Source organism: Sparus aurata, chromosome 8 (assembly GCF_900880675.1).
Source record: "Sparus aurata chromosome 8, fSpaAur1.1, whole genome shotgun sequence".
NCBI classification, from domain to species: Eukaryota; Metazoa; Chordata; class Actinopteri; order Spariformes; family Sparidae; genus Sparus; species Sparus aurata.
In genome coordinates this window covers 6,859,739-6,874,775 of record NC_044194.1, presented here as the reverse complement: position 1 = coordinate 6,874,775, position 15,037 = coordinate 6,859,739, and the positions used below count along the sequence as shown (strand labels likewise).

General features: G+C 42.2%; 3 protein-coding genes across 3 annotated transcripts; 1 reads left to right on the top strand and 2 right to left on the bottom strand.

Moving 5' to 3' along the window:
• Positions 1-41: 41 nt before the first annotated feature.
• On the top strand, positions 42-1,909 carry cib1 (calcium and integrin binding 1 (calmyrin)). The gene is made up of 7 exons (XM_030426688.1): positions 42-213; positions 621-655; positions 750-849; positions 1,019-1,172; positions 1,253-1,371; positions 1,503-1,591; positions 1,686-1,909. The coding sequence occupies exons 1-7, from the start codon at positions 163-165 to the stop codon at positions 1,705-1,707; spliced, it is 570 nt and encodes a 189-aa protein (XP_030282548.1). The 5' UTR covers positions 42-162; the 3' UTR covers positions 1,708-1,909.
• A 59-nt stretch (positions 1,910-1,968) lies between these two features.
• rccd1 (RCC1 domain containing 1) lies at positions 1,969-4,389 on the bottom strand. Its single transcript, XM_030424941.1, has 8 exons — positions 4,082-4,389; positions 3,794-3,988; positions 3,542-3,707; positions 3,341-3,462; positions 3,162-3,266; positions 2,724-2,894; positions 2,394-2,423; positions 1,969-2,234 (listed from the first exon to the last, which is right to left on the bottom strand). Exons 1-8 carry the CDS (start codon positions 4,290-4,292, stop codon positions 2,083-2,085), a joined length of 1,152 nt encoding a protein of 383 aa, XP_030280801.1. The 5' UTR covers positions 4,293-4,389; the 3' UTR covers positions 1,969-2,082.
• Positions 4,390-4,566: 177 nt separating this feature from the next.
• unc45a (unc-45 myosin chaperone A) lies at positions 4,567-12,038 on the bottom strand. The gene is made up of 19 exons (XM_030426924.1): positions 12,015-12,038; positions 11,719-11,911; positions 9,971-10,146; positions 9,779-9,868; positions 9,501-9,668; positions 8,923-9,091; positions 8,615-8,785; positions 8,213-8,384; positions 7,801-8,101; positions 7,599-7,693; positions 7,324-7,465; positions 7,033-7,173; positions 6,792-6,919; positions 6,640-6,706; positions 6,434-6,547; positions 6,225-6,340; positions 5,897-6,014; positions 5,646-5,801; positions 4,567-5,549 (listed from the first exon to the last, which is right to left on the bottom strand). Exons 1-19 carry the CDS (start codon positions 12,036-12,038, stop codon positions 5,262-5,264), a joined length of 2,829 nt encoding a protein of 942 aa, XP_030282784.1. The 3' UTR covers positions 4,567-5,261.
• Positions 12,039-15,037: the final 2,999 nt, after the last annotated feature.

The window sequence follows — 15,037 nt, the reverse complement described above, 5'->3', positions numbered from 1 at the left end:
TAGCCTGTACGTGACGTCATGCTAACCGTACGTAGCTAGGGAAAGAGACTGCAGCTGCCAGATACCGGAAGTAGGCGATGTATAACCAAGTAGTTGTCTGGTAGTTCGGAGGGTCTCTGTTTACAACAGAAAAAGTACATTAAAAGAGTCGAAAGTTTCGAGATGGGCACCACGGCAAGTCAACTGGGGAAGGATATGCTCTCAGAATACCAAGTAAGTCCCCAAAGTAAAGTCAAAGTTAAGAAAAGCAGTTGTTATATCGATTACCGAGTGGCTAAAGTTGGGAGCGGTTGTTGTTAACGTTACGCAGCGTAATAATAACCGAATATAACGTAATGGCTGCCCCAGCCTGACATTTACTTAACTAAAGGAACCTACTAAAGTCATGTCATCCGAAGGTCATCTGATGTCTGTATTGGTAGTGTTTCCTATTACACTAAAGTAAACATCATGTTGATGGCAGCTACGTCTAAGTACCCCTTGTCATCAAGAAGCTAATCTTGCTAATATGAATAATAGTCAAAACTGTCAAAAGTATTCAAGTGTGTAAATAAAGTATTGTTTCAGGTTAATCTGTGTGACTGCTGTCATTCTAATAATGGTCACTTTAACTCTTTTAGGAGCTGACCTTCTTGACAAAACAGGAAATTCTGCTGTGAGTGATCATGAATATGCTACAAGTGTTTGTTTTTTTTTAAAGCGCTGCAATCAATGTAGCACTGCGTATTGATCCATGATATCTGTTTTAGTGCTCACAAGAGATTTGCTGAGCTGCTCACGAGAGAAGAGAAAGACCTTCCTAATATCAGAGTATCAATGGAGAGGATCCTCACTCTGCCAGAGCTCAAGGTGAAAAGCTTTTTGATAGTAAATCAGAAGAATTTGTAATGTTATGTGGTCTGCCTAGCGGTTGTTCTCACTGTGTATGACCAGGAGTGTCCTATGCCCTGTGCGTTCTTGAGGAAGCGCTCACAGTATCGATAAACTGCGCTGACCCTTGCACTTGTTCTCGTCACAGTCCAACCCATTCAGGAAAAGAATCTGTCATGTGTTCTCGACGTCGGAGCAGAAAGATGGAAGCCTCACATTTGAAGACTTTCTGGACCTCTTGAGTGCCTTCAGCGACTCTGCTACGCTGGAAATCAAATCCCACTATGCATTCCGTATATTTGGTAAATAAGTAATTCAAGCCGGTTATGAATAATACATGGAAGGTGCTCAAGCTGTGTTATAATCGTACTGGTGTTTTCAGACTTTGACGATGATGGAACTCTTGACTGCGGCGATCTGGAGAAGCTGGTGAACTGCCTGACCGGTGAGACGGATGACACGAGACTAACAACCGAAGAAATGAGACAGCTCATCAACAATGTAAGTTCACTGCGGCGTCTCCTTTGGAAAATATAGGAGGGAACACTAGATGGTTATAACATCTTATGGTTGCAGGTTAGTACACTGGTGTGTTAATGGGCTTAACAGGTCGTTTCCTTTTGTTTTTGTAGATTCTTGAAGAGTCAGACATTGACAAGGATGGAACCGTGAACCTCTCCGAGTTTCAGCATGTCATTTCAAGGTCGCCGGATTTTGTCAGGTGACTATAAATCTAATCACTGTTATCGCCAATATGTACTTTACTCAGTGCCTTTTAGTTAACTCTGTAACACCTGGTTTTGTTTGGATTTCAGTTCCTTCAAGATTGTGCTGTGAAGACCTCTAGCAGGCCGTGGAAATGCATCACCCTTTAACTCTCATGTGGCGATTAATTTTAATTTAGAAATATTTTAAACGTTTGCCTTAAATTATATAAACCTGTGGATTTTACTACCTTAACTGTTTTATGTATCGTTTGTTAAACAAGAAACCTCTGATTCTTTTCTATGCAGAAAATAAAATATATTTCCAAAAACTACTCATTTATGAAGTTTCTTGTTTTTTTTTTAAACAGATAAAAATGAGAACAACTTGTACATGTATATTACAAAATATATTTAATTCAGTTGTATTTGTTGTGATCATTTACACTTCCTGGTATGGTGTCCAAGGTCCAGTGTTCATGTCTATCAAAGGGATTTCACGGTATTTTTAAGCTACTTCCTCCTTGACAACAGCAACAAAAGTGTTCCACGCCCCGCACACAACATCAACCACACTCAACTGCTGCTCCCTGAAGAACTCCACACGCTGGGGCTCATCTGAGCTGGTTAGAGACCGGTGTCCAAGTTGCCCGTAGTCACCTGAAATCATAGCAAATGTGAAGTTCAACATTAACCATCATCATGCTCTACGATTGATTATTAATTTAACTGGCACTGGGAACAATGCTACTGACAGGAAACACATTTGACTGAAGTTAAACTCAATAAAAGTCAGTCAAACTACAAATTCAAACTCACCCCAGCCCCAAGTGTAGAGGTCACCTGTGGCTGAAATGAGAGATATGAGACAAAGATGACGTGCATAACTCTACTGTACACGGACAGACGACATTCAAGTGTAAGACCGACTTCCAAATGGCTTCCAAATCTTTTTGGAACTACGATTTATGTAGGAGCAGAAGTGTCAGGGTTCAAGGTGCAATGTAATGAGAAAGCACTATGTCTCAGTTGTATGCACACTGCATGAAATCGTACATACTTCTTAAGCGAAGCTGTACTGGGCTCAGCATTAAAAGTAAACAGTATGTGATTTGGACCGCAGCCCTATTGTCAAGTGAGGTTTCTTACTTGTTACTGCAGCAGTGTGACGGGAGCCACAGCTGACTGTCTTGATTTCACATGACGGAGTGATGTCCAGCAGAGCGGGGAATGCCTGGATCGATATGAATACCTCTTCCTGTTTCTCTCCCTCTTGTGGCTCCTCAGCGAGAGACGTGCAGGGATCTTGGCACCGCGCTCCTGTTCAGTGCAATCAATGATGCAGTTCACACTACTACAACGACTAAAGGCTTCACTTTAAGCATGCATTTGCTTGTTCATCCATTAAATATTTAAAGCGTTTCCCCAGTAAAACACCAGATACCAAAAAAATCTGCCAATAACAAGAATATATTTGGATTGGTTGAAGAAGAAAGATCTGTTTGATTGTGTTTTTTTTTTAATGAAATGTCCCTTTACTGTGATTCTCAAATATATAATTTGTGATAAACTAAATAATACATCTACCTTCTTGTGGGCTGCCCTGCTGCTGTGGTGATTTCCTCAGACCTCGTGATGGAAGTCCAAGCTGGCCGCTTTCATTCCATCCCCACACATAAAGGTCACCCCCACCTGAAGAAAAAAAGTAATTTTCTCAGGTTAACGAGAAAGCCCTTTTCGCTGCCAACATCTTGTGTGACACTCACCACTGATGCAGACAGAGTGCCAGCCTCCTGTAGCTACACAGCTCATGGGCATCCCCCACAGTGCCTCCACTATCTTGGGCTCCTGCTCAGAGGAGAGGCCTCCGTGCCCCAACTGACCATGGCTGTTGAATGCGCAAAGAAAATATCAAAGTATTGCTCAGATTCACAATAAGGATTAAAATGTGGGAGTGTTAGTTCTACCTGCCCAGTCCCCAGGTGTACACCACTCCAGATTCACTGAGAAGGATGGCATGCCCGGCACTCAGTGCCAAACTCTTGGCTTTCAGGTGTGGTGATAAGGAGCGGTAGAAGGGAGGTTTAGTGGCTATGTAACCTCCAGGGACCAGAGGGAGATCCAAAGACGCTCCTGGAAAGTAGCAGGGAGTGTGCTTTATTAGCCAAATTCTCACAACATGCTTCTAGTAGCTGTCAAATGAGATAAAGTCACATTACCAGAGCTCTCAGATTTTATTTCCATGCTCCATGAAGGAGTCTTTTCTTCCTTCTGCACATCCCAGGACTCGATCCTGTCTGGGAAAGCGAGGGTGAGGTATGATTCACTGATGGAGGCATCTTTACAGCCCCTGCTGTCTTTCACTGAAATACCACTGGACTCATTACTGGCTGCCAGACACACACAGCTGTCACCTGGCAGAGAGCAAAGTTATTACACATTCTACAATAACATCATATCGTACACCTTCAGGTAAGGGATGTACAGCTGGTCTCAGGTAGACCTACCATCCAAATGCAAGGATGCTCTCCGACTCCAACTTGCTCTGATTTGACACACAGTCTTCAAGCAGGACTCATCTCTGTTAGCATGACTAGCTAGCTCTGTGGGGCTAATCACCTTCACTTCGTTAGCACCATCGCTGCACTCTCCTTTAATTAACTTCTCATTGAGATACATCTGTCCAAACGCGTTGAAACCAAACCCGAACCACCGCATTTAAACACTTCTGCGCGGCTTCAACACAGCTGAGCGGTGCAGCGCAGTTGTGCCGCAAAGTTTCAACGCGTAGCAACGGGCTGCACTGCGCATGCGCATCAGTATTGCTGCACAAGTCCTTTTTTTCTTTTTAATTATTGAATTTATTTTAATTTTTATTTGTATTATATACATCAATAGTATGAACGACAATACTAGGGACGTGTATACAGTTTCAAATTAAATTTTTTTTAATGAAAAACAATTATATGAAATAATACAAAATAAAGTGTTATCTATTTTTCTGGAACGTGTCCTTTTATTTGTTAAATCAGCAGAGGTGACAACATAGGGTATATAGAAATTTTATTTTTCTGCCCATGTGCTCAGATCAAATTAAGAAATTACCAACCATACAATTAAGACACTCAGAATGTAGTGGCATGATAATAATAGTGACCATAATAAAAGTTGAACACAAAAAGAGCAGTTATGTGAATGAAATGTTTGTGTTTCTGGTGTGTGGTCGTTTAGGGGCAAAATATCGTAATGAATATAAGTAGTGTATCAAATGGAAAATAAAGATAATGTATTTTGGAGAATAATGACAGAAATAAAAAAAAAATTCAATAAATCAGGGAATGACAATCTTTAGTAAAGAATGTATAGAGAGGCCTCCAGATGGAACATACACTGGAGGAGTGTGGAGGTTCATGAACATACAGTATAATTAAGATAAATACAAGCAGTGGAAAAGCAATATGAATAAACAATCAAAGCTCACGTGTCACCAAACTTTTCTGTGACGATCAGCTGGCTTTCTCTCTTCAAAAATTATTTTATTGCTCGTCACAGTTTTTGTACGAAACACACAAACATTTCAGGATCTGCTTGCTTCCTGCTTGAGTGAAATGATGTCACTGGTCCCACATAATACTCAAAGCACTTTAACCTTGCCAGGAGGCACATCCACATGCTGCAGCTGTGTTTTCAGGGTTCTGTTCCCCTGCCGTTTTCCCTCCCTTCCCTGCTCTGAATTACACCGTACTCCACAGCCTTGTCCAGACAGTTCTGAGCAACCTTAGAAACAGCTTCCGGCATCCCCTCTCCTCCCTTTGCCAAGACGGAAAGAATCTCAAGAGCTTCACTCTCCATGAGCGTCTCAGCCAGACTTTTCTCTGCCTGCATCATGTTATGAACTATGACCACTCCACGATGACGCAGGTCAGTTATTTCACTGAGCAACAGCGCTTGTACAATCTCTAGCCAGTGGGTTGTCTGGGAAGAGAGGATAACAAGGAGTCATGTGAGATAAAATAGAAGTATGAGTCACTGTAACGTGTGACAGAGCTGAGCTGATGGATGGGTGCTTACCGTTCCAGGGATACGGGCGCAGAGCTCAGGCTGCTCAGCTGTCAGCATGGCGAGAGTTCCTGCAGCAGCTTTCCGCAGCCTCTCGTCCTCCTCTCCGCTGTAGAGCACGAGCAGCTTCAGGCGATCGTTCCCTGTGGCCAGATACTGCTTCTGCACCTGAGGACACACCAAACACCCAGCTTTTTAACTCCCAACCTTTAAACCTGTTCACACAATTTCAGTCATTTATAAATAAATGTTTATTTAATTACCTCTGTGCTTAAAACCATGTTACACATGCACTCTGTGGCAGAGGCTCGGACCAGGTCGTGCTCCTCAAACATGTAGCCTTCAATTTTTGGGACTGCCTTCTCCTTTATGAGCTTTTGTCTGCAAAACAGAGAATATACTCTAAACACTGATACAAAACTGGGATGTCAAAATAAAAGATGCATTAGGAAACAAATCTGAGAGAGATAAAGACTGGAGTAAAACAAAATAATTAAACTCCAGTCTGCTTTCTGCAAACAAGTCTAAATACTTAAATTCAATGTTCCTGTCACATGTAATCTTAGAAAAGACTTCCCCCTAGTGGCCAACCTTAGTCTCTCACTGATGCCAGCAAGGTTGGTCAGAGCCATGAGTGCCTCAAAGTTCTGCAGCAGGGTGCATTCAAGACTCAGAAGACTGACGAGGGGGCGCACTGTCTCATAGATCTGTCAACAAAAGGAGTGAGCGACAAGGTTAGACAGGAGAAGATCTTTAGCAGGGTTGAACTGAAGAGGCTTTTTACAGAATGCAACTCTCACCCTTTCTCCTGGAAACGCAATCTCTGGGTTAGATGTGATGGTGATCTTTGCCAGGGCTTGAGCTGCTTTGATTTTACCGTTGTCTGTGTTGTCAGATGCCAGAGGGATCAAAGCCTGAGGAGGAGAACGGTAAACATAAATCACGTGAAGCTCCTAAAGCATGGTTTTTATTTCAGTGTGTGAGGCTAAAACTCATGGTGCTCTACCTTTCCTCCACCCTGTGCCACCACTGTGCCTCTGTCTTCCTGTCGTTCCACCAAAGCCAAGAAAACCCTGTCGTGATAAATGGCATTAAGAGAAAATCTACAGAGAGAGAGAGAGAACAGTGAGTGAAAAAGACTTACTGCCGTTTCCCTACCTGGCGATACACTCCCTACAGGCCTCTGTGAGGGCAGGACTCTCCTGTTTGACCATACACACCAATGCAGACACCACACCAGCCTCCAGCAGCTTCACCAGTCTTTTCTCTACATAGGAAGGTGCATCCTGCCACATGAAAAGACAGACAGGTTCATGTAAAACAGCAGTGTAGTAGAGATGGTGTGTAATATCAAAAAGGATTGTTGTGCATGAAAAAAAAAGGAGCTGTACAATGGTACCTTGGGGTGCTCCTCTGGCACATGTTGCTTTGCATACTTGGCCAGCTCCACCATCTGAGGGTCTGGTTTCTCCACATCGTAGCTGTTGGTGCAGTTCACCAATGTGGAGCCCACAGCAAACAGCACTGTCTTATCCTCAGACTGCAGGAACACAAATTGAAATGAAACAAGGTTGTTAAAGCCAAACCTTCAATCTTATAGAACCATCTGTGTGCATTTTCATGGTGTTGGTTTCAAATGAATATCACAGTAACCACTAAGTATTAAAAAAACTACAATCATCAGTCGGACCTTTGCTAGTTCACACATGGCCAGGAGAGCGTTCTTGTCCTGCACCAAGTCCTCCTTCACATCAGCATCGAAGGTGAGGTAGGCGAGTCCTTCCACAGACCACCGGCGGGACGTTGGGGGCAGAGACTCATTACACAGCCACCTAAAAGAGGCAAAGACACAGCTCGTTTCAAATCTGATAAACCACTCCTTATCGTCTGTTTTTGGATCAGGTTTAATCAGGCTTGATACATTTCTCTAAATCTATACTCATGAATCAACACAGGCATACATACTTCCTACACTGCTTGGCGAGCTTTAGCGTGGATCCCTCTGCAAACTGCTTCATGCTGAAATCCGTCCCTCCTGCTGATCCAAGCTTGCACAAACCCTGTGTAATAACCACCGGAAACCATAGTTGACTTATCTTTATTTAGAAATGTTTCTTTTGCCCAACTGTCTAAAATAAACACATTGGCTTTTTCCTGCAGTACTTACCACCAAGGCTCTCACACGTATCCTGTCATTCTCGCTCTTCTTGTAGAGGTCTTTCAGGAGTGCCACGCCGTTGGCTGTGATGAAGGAGGCTCTCTTGGCCTTGCCTGCAGCATGGATAAGAGCCTCCACCGCTACCTGCTGGTGTATTACATCTTCGGACGCACACAAGGAGATCACTGCATCGATCATCCCTGACATTTCCAGAGTCCTGTTGCCCACGTCACTCGGTCCTTGGAGGAGCACCGATACCGTTTGGATGGCTCGCAGCTTGGCGTCCAGGCCAGATCGACTAAAGTGTGCCCTTTACAGAAAAAACATTAGTTGGTTAGTTGAAAATTAGTGAAAAAAACCCCTACTTTCGGACTTTTGGCCTCCAATAATGTAGTAAAGAGCAGTTTTTCAGTCAACTCACTGCACGTATTCTTCACACAGTTTGTTAAAGTTCTCCCTCTCTTTGTCGCTCTTCAGGTCATCGTAGAGTTTGCTAAGCAAGACGGAGCAGCTCATGTGGGAGTTGTCTGTAAGAGGTGGTCCCTCTGAGAGCTCAGCGACAGTCCCCGCCACTTCCAGGATTTTCTTCAGTCCTGTGGGATGACAAGCGGTTAATTAATCCGTCTGTAAAGCAGTGTAAGATAAAACTGGTGACAGGATGTCTGAAATGGGCTTGGAATAGCTGATAATCGGATTGTACTACCATGTAGCCATGGTAGTACAATTATTCTTACAAAACTGAGACAGGAATGTTCAGAGGAAAGTTGATTGCTCTTTTATATCCATCATAGCATAAAAATTGTGTGCAGGTGTGTTTCCTTACCCTGGTCAATCACCCATAACGTAAGGGAGTTATCTGGGTTTTTCAAAGACTTGCGGGGAACTTGCTTCACGAGGAGGTTGATGGCGCCGTCTCTGCCCACACCCGACACATTAGATGCTGGCATCATTTCCAAGAGGTGTCGCAACATCGAGCGCAACTCCTTGGAGGGTTCTGTGTGAAATTCATACATTCAGTTACTGTTGAAAGAACAGGACAGAAAGCTGATACACACATAAAAAGGATGCGTTATTGATCGACTTTCATGTGGAGCCAACTCCAATATAAACATGATCAGAGGCCAAGCTCACCAGGAAGTATGGCTTCATCTTTCCCTCTGATCTCTCTCTTCATACCCTCTGTCAGAGCCTCAAACATCACCTGCAGCAGGTGGCAGGCAGCCAGAGACACAGTGGAGGCTCCTGCTCCCATTACTGCACACAGCTGCTCCATTCCCAGCTCATTCACTATAGCCATAGTCTGGGAGTAAAAAGCAGCAACGCAATTGTTCAGTGTTACTAGAAAGAATATTCAGAGTCCTGACAGGCATGGATGTAAATAAATACTCTATATCGGCGCGCAGGTGGTCGAGTGGTTAGAGCGCATGCCATAAACGCAGCCGACCCCAGTTCGATTCCGGCCGGAGGTCCTTTGCTGCATGTCACATCCCCCTCTCTCTCCCATATTTCCTATCTGTCTACTGCTTAATAAAGGTGTCTATGCCAAAAAATAAAAATAAAAAAATAAATACTCTATATAAACTGTGCTACAGCGGACTGAACAATGTTTGGAAACTGAAATGCAGAGACATTTTTCTTTCTGTTGTATCTATGTTTTCCAGGAAAGAAAATACAAGCTTGCATTCTTGTTAAAAAAAGGACTAACTTACTCTGGACTGATGCCCAGTGCACAACCCAACCAGGGTCCTCAGTGCAGAAAGGACAACATCCTCCTGCTTCGACTGAAGAAGTCTCTGAATCAGCTTCACTCCATCGTTCCGGAAGATCTGCTCAGCTCCTGCATCTTCCCGAGATAATACCACTAGATTCTGAGCAGCCTGAAATTGAATAAATGAGGACGTTATTTTACAGACGGATCAAGACACATGTTGAGAGTGAAAAAACAGCTGTCTACTATGATCCCGCCACCATCTTGAGCCACCCTTACCTTTTGTCGATCGGAGTCATTTGCAGATCCATCTAAGAGGAGGGAGAACATTTGCTGCACACGAGCATCTGTGGAGTTTTGCTGCAAGGACTACAGAGTGAAGAGAGAAAATAATAATGAGGGAACTGTTTCGAAAATACATAACAAACCTCTATGACCTTCATCCGTTTTATAAAAAAAAAAACACATCACCTTCTGCTGGATGTGTGCTCCCAGCTGTCTGAGCAGATCCTGGAAGGCTTTGTTTTTAGGTTCCAGCTGGGCACACCTCTGAGCATCCAGAAAGGCCTGGTCAAGCCGACCGAGTTTCTGGAAAGCCTGAGCTCTTCGGAACCTGGCTTTCACATCACCTGGGTCCGTATCGAGAGCTGAAGAGTGACAGACACCAGACGTTAAACTGCACATGCAACCATTAATCTTACTCCAGTTAGAGTGACAGTTCATGCAACAGCACAGCAGCAGTGATGCATGATATATATCGGACCAATAATTAAGCGGGCTGATAAAGGAAATTATACATCATCAGCTATTTATCGGTTTTAGTGAAGTCATAGTCGGTAAATAGAGCAGATAATACGAAGCAAAATTTATTTTATCAGCTTAATGGGCAAAGTATCTACACAAACTGACTTTGTGTTTCACCGGTCCTTCTTCTTCAGTGACGGGTGAAGAAGGACGATGAGAAGAAGAAGAAGCGCAGCATGCTGTTTTCATGCTCACAATGTCAAACTGCTGCACCTACGTAGAACTATGCATGGTAGACTTGAGAGCCAAACATGTCATTGCCAGTGGGAGCGGCCATACCAGCCTTTCTTACCCGCAGTTGTGCAGAAACTACAGATTATCAACTTCTTTTTAAACACAAAAATGTGAAATTATTGGTTATCTTTTCGGTATCAGACATGAGAAGCAGGAAATTATCGCTTCTTTGAAGAAAACTCATCATGCATCACTAACTAGTAGTTTACCTTTTTTCTTTTTAATGTGAACCAAGCTGGAAAAATTACAGTGTAATGCTGCTGCTACACTGTAATTTCCCAGCTTGGGATAAATTAAGTCTATCTATCTATCTATCTATCTATCTATCTATCTATCTATCTATCTATCTATCTATCTCAACTACAAAGTTTCTCCAGTCTTCTTCTTTTATTGTGTATTTTTTTAATGAAAATTCAGCATTTCTTTTCAATAGCTTCCATGTGATGTGACCCAGTGACTCCAAATTTAATGCCGAATTGTATTACTAAATGGGACAAATAAGACACATCCCTTTTAATTAAAATTTAGCTGCTTCCTCTATCTTATATTATACATATTTTGTATCACTACACAGGTCACATAGGACACACCAACATAGCAAAGTGGTTGTAGCAAAACTGAACATGTTTTACAGTAAGAAGCACAATATGTGTATGTTTGTTTTGTATTAATGAGAAGAAATACAACCAAAAATAAAACATATTCTCATAAAATAGAAAAAGCAGTACTCAAAAGGGGTGTGTCTTATTTGTCCCATTTAGTAATACAGTTCGGCATTGGTTCGGAGTCACTGGGTCAAATTGACATGGAAGCTATTGAAAAGAATGCTGAATTTTTTTAATAAAGATTCATATAAAATAGAAGCAGCAGTAAAATGTAATCAAAAGAGGTGTGTCTTATTTGTCACATTTAGTAATACAATTCGGCATTGGTTTGGAATCACTGGGTCACATGACATGGAAGCTATTGTAAAAACAAACTTCTGACTTTTCATAAAAAAATACTGGGTGTCCGCTGGGTGTCTCCGGAGTGAATGTCTGTCAAATATCCAACCTAAAACTGACTTAAACGCGGGATGTAGAAGTAGGCTTGGGTGTTTAGGTGTTGTGTTCCTTAATTTAAACCACTTTGGTTTTTACTCAGTGATCCATGAACTCTACAACATCCCACATTGATCCCACCTTTGGATGCATCAGCCTCTGCCTTGCTGTACTCCTCCAGTTTCAGGTAGCACGCTGAGCGGTTGCGGTACAAAACAGCACTTTCTGCCTGTCTGTCACTCAGCTTTAATGCTTTGGTGTAACAGCAGAGAGCTCCCTGCATGTCTCCTGCCTTGAAGAGGGTGTTCCCCTCCTCCTTCAGGGCTGCAGGGTCCTGGGTTGAAGAGGAAAAAGTAGGAAACAAGGGCTCAGGATGACAGGAATGAAATCTGCTAAGCTAAAAAGAAAAGCTATGTAGCTAACTGCCGATGTCTTACCTTGTCTTTTTCATTCCCGCTCATCTTCAGGATGCTACGAACAATACAGCGTTACTAAATGCGGGATATATGTTGTTTAATTTCACTCTACTTGGTCGCAAACACCGCTAACTTCAGCTAAACATGTCACATCTTGCTCTGCTTCCGGGTATCCGGAGCACGTTGATGACGTTTCGTTACCAGCCACGCCCCTCTTCCCTCACGCTCCATGACCATAAAAGGAAGAGAGGCACCGGAGCGCCCCTCTCACATCTCTGCTTTATTTGGTTATATTCTCATCCTGTGGCTTTTCTCAGTGCTCACAGACACAGAGAGTGTTATCAGACTGCTGGTGTAATTAAAGAACAGGTTCATAAAAGCAGCAGGTCAAGTTATAGATGCATTCTGCTGTGGTTTAATGTTTTAGGTGGTCCAAATGTTGAGATGAACCTCAGGAATGTGTGTTTTTGGTACCATTTTATATTAAGCCGTCACTTGTGAGGGTGTGTGCCCATATCCAGTTATGAACAACCTTTTTAAAGCTGCTGTTTGGTGATATATTTTTCATTAAAATAAGTGTTAAGTAGCTCCAGTAGTCACTACCAAAGAGCATTTGGTTAGCAGGATCCTCCTGTTTACTGCCGTGTCTTGTGATTTGCCTACATCTCCACGTTCATATGGCCACCTGCAGAGGAGGGAGGATTGTTATCTGCAAAACAGACAGGACGTAACTAAAACAACAAAACAGCTTCGCTTACAGCAGCTTTAACATGTACAATTGCTGACTTGATGGCTAAGAAAATGCTTTGCTAATGAATTATTACAATTTATAGCTGCGAACAATGATGGCTGAGAAACTCATGAGCATCTATTGATTGATACCAATTTTTATATGTGCGCTGTTACCAAACAAAGGAATAAAAGGTTGTTTTTTTTAACAACCTGGCAACCCAACAGTTTGTCTTATAACAGATCTACAAAGTATTATCAAATGATTTACTAACTTTTAATGAAACTCTTAAAGGACTTTCAAATACATTTAATATTAACCTAGGAGGAACAATGCAGCACTTCTTAGGGTGTGTTAAACATTAAACAATAAAAGAACTCACTACAACTGTAAGATATGACGTCGCATAAAGTGCCAGTACAACAAAAGTATGCTCATGTACACTTCAATAGGTTTATAGGGGCACATATTCTTTTTTCTTTTTTTTGTATGTATGGTGACAAATAGAATCACTATGTCACTTTTTTGAGCAAAATAAAAAAAAAATAACCCACTGAACTCTGAGCCTTTACGAGAGAGTTTCAGCAGCGTATTCACAACAGTGTCTCCTTTCAGTTCAAGACTAAAGAAGGAAGTGTCCTGGTATGTTGTTTCCTACATTGGTCACCTGGGAACTCTCGTTTACCGGGACAGCCGAGCACCATTGTGTTGTTTCCTCTGTTGCCACGGAGACAAGGTGGCTCCCTTTGGGCATTGCATTCAGGTACTCCTGTTAAGACTCTCACATTACCATAGCAGCTTTGTGACTTTAGAAGAATATCCAGCGTAGATAGTATATATTTCCTAAGGGGTGGGCTTGCTGTGAGGGCTCGTATATACCAGATCCACAGGAGATCCATGAGACTCAGCGACAGCAATGGGGACCAACGGGGAGAATAGCCCTGGTCCTAAAATCAAAACCAGCTGAGCAAACATCGGTTCCTTATCACGACTGTGTTGCGTAAGAGATTATGCTTTCAGAGTAGAACTCTGTCATTAGTGGCGTACTTTCTGGTAGCCTTAAGCCTGAAATAACCCATTTAGAATGGTTTTGCAGATCCACTGAAAGGTTAGCAGTCTCTTGTGACTGGAGCAAAACCAAAACAACACCATCTGCTCCTGTCATGTCCCACACAATCTTCTAATTAATTATTGAAGTGTCAGCCTAGTTCCTGTTTCCATAAACACACAAGAGTTCCTGAATGAGCTATTAAAAGAACACACAACTATGGGACTCACCTGCAAGGCATCATCGGGCCTACGTGTCCCTCACTGGGCCTCTCAGGTGTCGCTTACCTGAACAATGGTGTTCGATTTTCTGCAGCAGGAAGACTGGCTTTCAGCTTTGCTGTTGTAGCGACTACACAGCACTGCTTTGGCCCCTTTGTCTAAGGCAAATGGCTCAGGGAGCCAGTTCATGGGTCACAGTAGTCTCTCTACAATGGCATTATAAAAGTTAATGGTGACATAACTTTACGTCTCACAAATTTTTAAAGCTCTGCGTCTCTCACACCAAACAGTCAGAATGTAAAAAAAAATAAGTGGTGCCCCAGACAGATAAAACTAACCTCCATCATGGCTCAAAGAAGTTATGATCCTACTCTAATTGGACTCCTAGACATATTCAGTATCATCCATGGGATCGCACAAATCGTTATCCAGATTTCCCATAAATAAGAGGGGAATGTTTTTTCTCAAAAGCGGCCACTGCAACTGCCTGCTGAGAGCACAAGAGGTGAGATGTTTTCTATTATTTTCTGGATACTTCACTCTCACACACTCCAAATACAAAAACATTGATAAGAAAAATGGTTAAACTTGATATTAAGGTCGCTAATTCACATGCAAATAAGCAGCATATTGACTCTTTATTAGTCATTTTCTTTTCATTTATTAATACCTTTTTCTGCATGACCATACTCTTCAATCAGGCCATTAACTAAGTGCGTTTTCCCTCAATAAACCCCTAATCAATGCTTACTGATAGTAAGTAAAGCACTTGTTTTACATTATTTACAATCTTCAATGTCTTGGCTCAAAAATAAGAATCATACTCCCTTCAGAATTACATTGAAGAAAAAAGCAGTATGTATTGCTAGAAACAGCTACACCATAGTGCATTAAACAAGTGGATATTGGAGCCATGCAAGTGTGTGAGTGTGATTTGTTTTGTCTTGTTTATTTCATGTTTTGCTCATTTTTTGACTGAGCACCTGCCTTTTTTAAAAATCTGGGTGTGATGTATTCCCATGTAACAAAACACAAAAGTACAAGT

Excerpts from the sequence above, each read along its gene's own strand:
- cib1 (XM_030426688.1), top strand. The coding sequence starts at position 163 with ATGGGCACCACGGCAAGTCAACTGGGGAAGGATATGCTCTCAGAATAC. Across the intron at positions 214-620 it reads ATATGCTCTCAGAATACCAA|GAGCTGACCTTCTTGACAAA; the intron begins GTAAGTCCCCAA and ends TAACTCTTTTAG. Across the intron at positions 1,592-1,685 it reads AGGTCGCCGGATTTTGTCAG|TTCCTTCAAGATTGTGCTGT; the intron begins GTGACTATAAAT and ends TTTGGATTTCAG.
- rccd1 (XM_030424941.1), bottom strand. The coding sequence starts at position 4,292 with ATGCGGTGGTTCGGGTTTGGTTTCAACGCGTTTGGACAGATGTATCTC. Across the intron at positions 3,989-4,081 it reads AGCATCCTTGCATTTGGATG|GTGACAGCTGTGTGTGTCTG; the intron begins GTAGGTCTACCT and ends GCTCTCTGCCAG. Across the intron at positions 3,708-3,793 it reads AATAAAATCTGAGAGCTCTG|GAGCGTCTTTGGATCTCCCT; the intron begins GTAATGTGACTT and ends GCTACTTTCCAG.
- unc45a (XM_030426924.1), bottom strand. The coding sequence starts at position 12,038 with ATGAGCGGGAATGAAAAAGACAAG. Across the intron at positions 7,466-7,598 it reads CTCGCCAAGCAGTGTAGGAA|GTGGCTGTGTAATGAGTCTC; the intron begins GTATGTATGCCT and ends TGCCTCTTTTAG. Across the intron at positions 5,550-5,645 it reads GCGCCCGTATCCCTGGAACG|ACAACCCACTGGCTAGAGAT; the intron begins GTAAGCACCCAT and ends CTCTCTTCCCAG.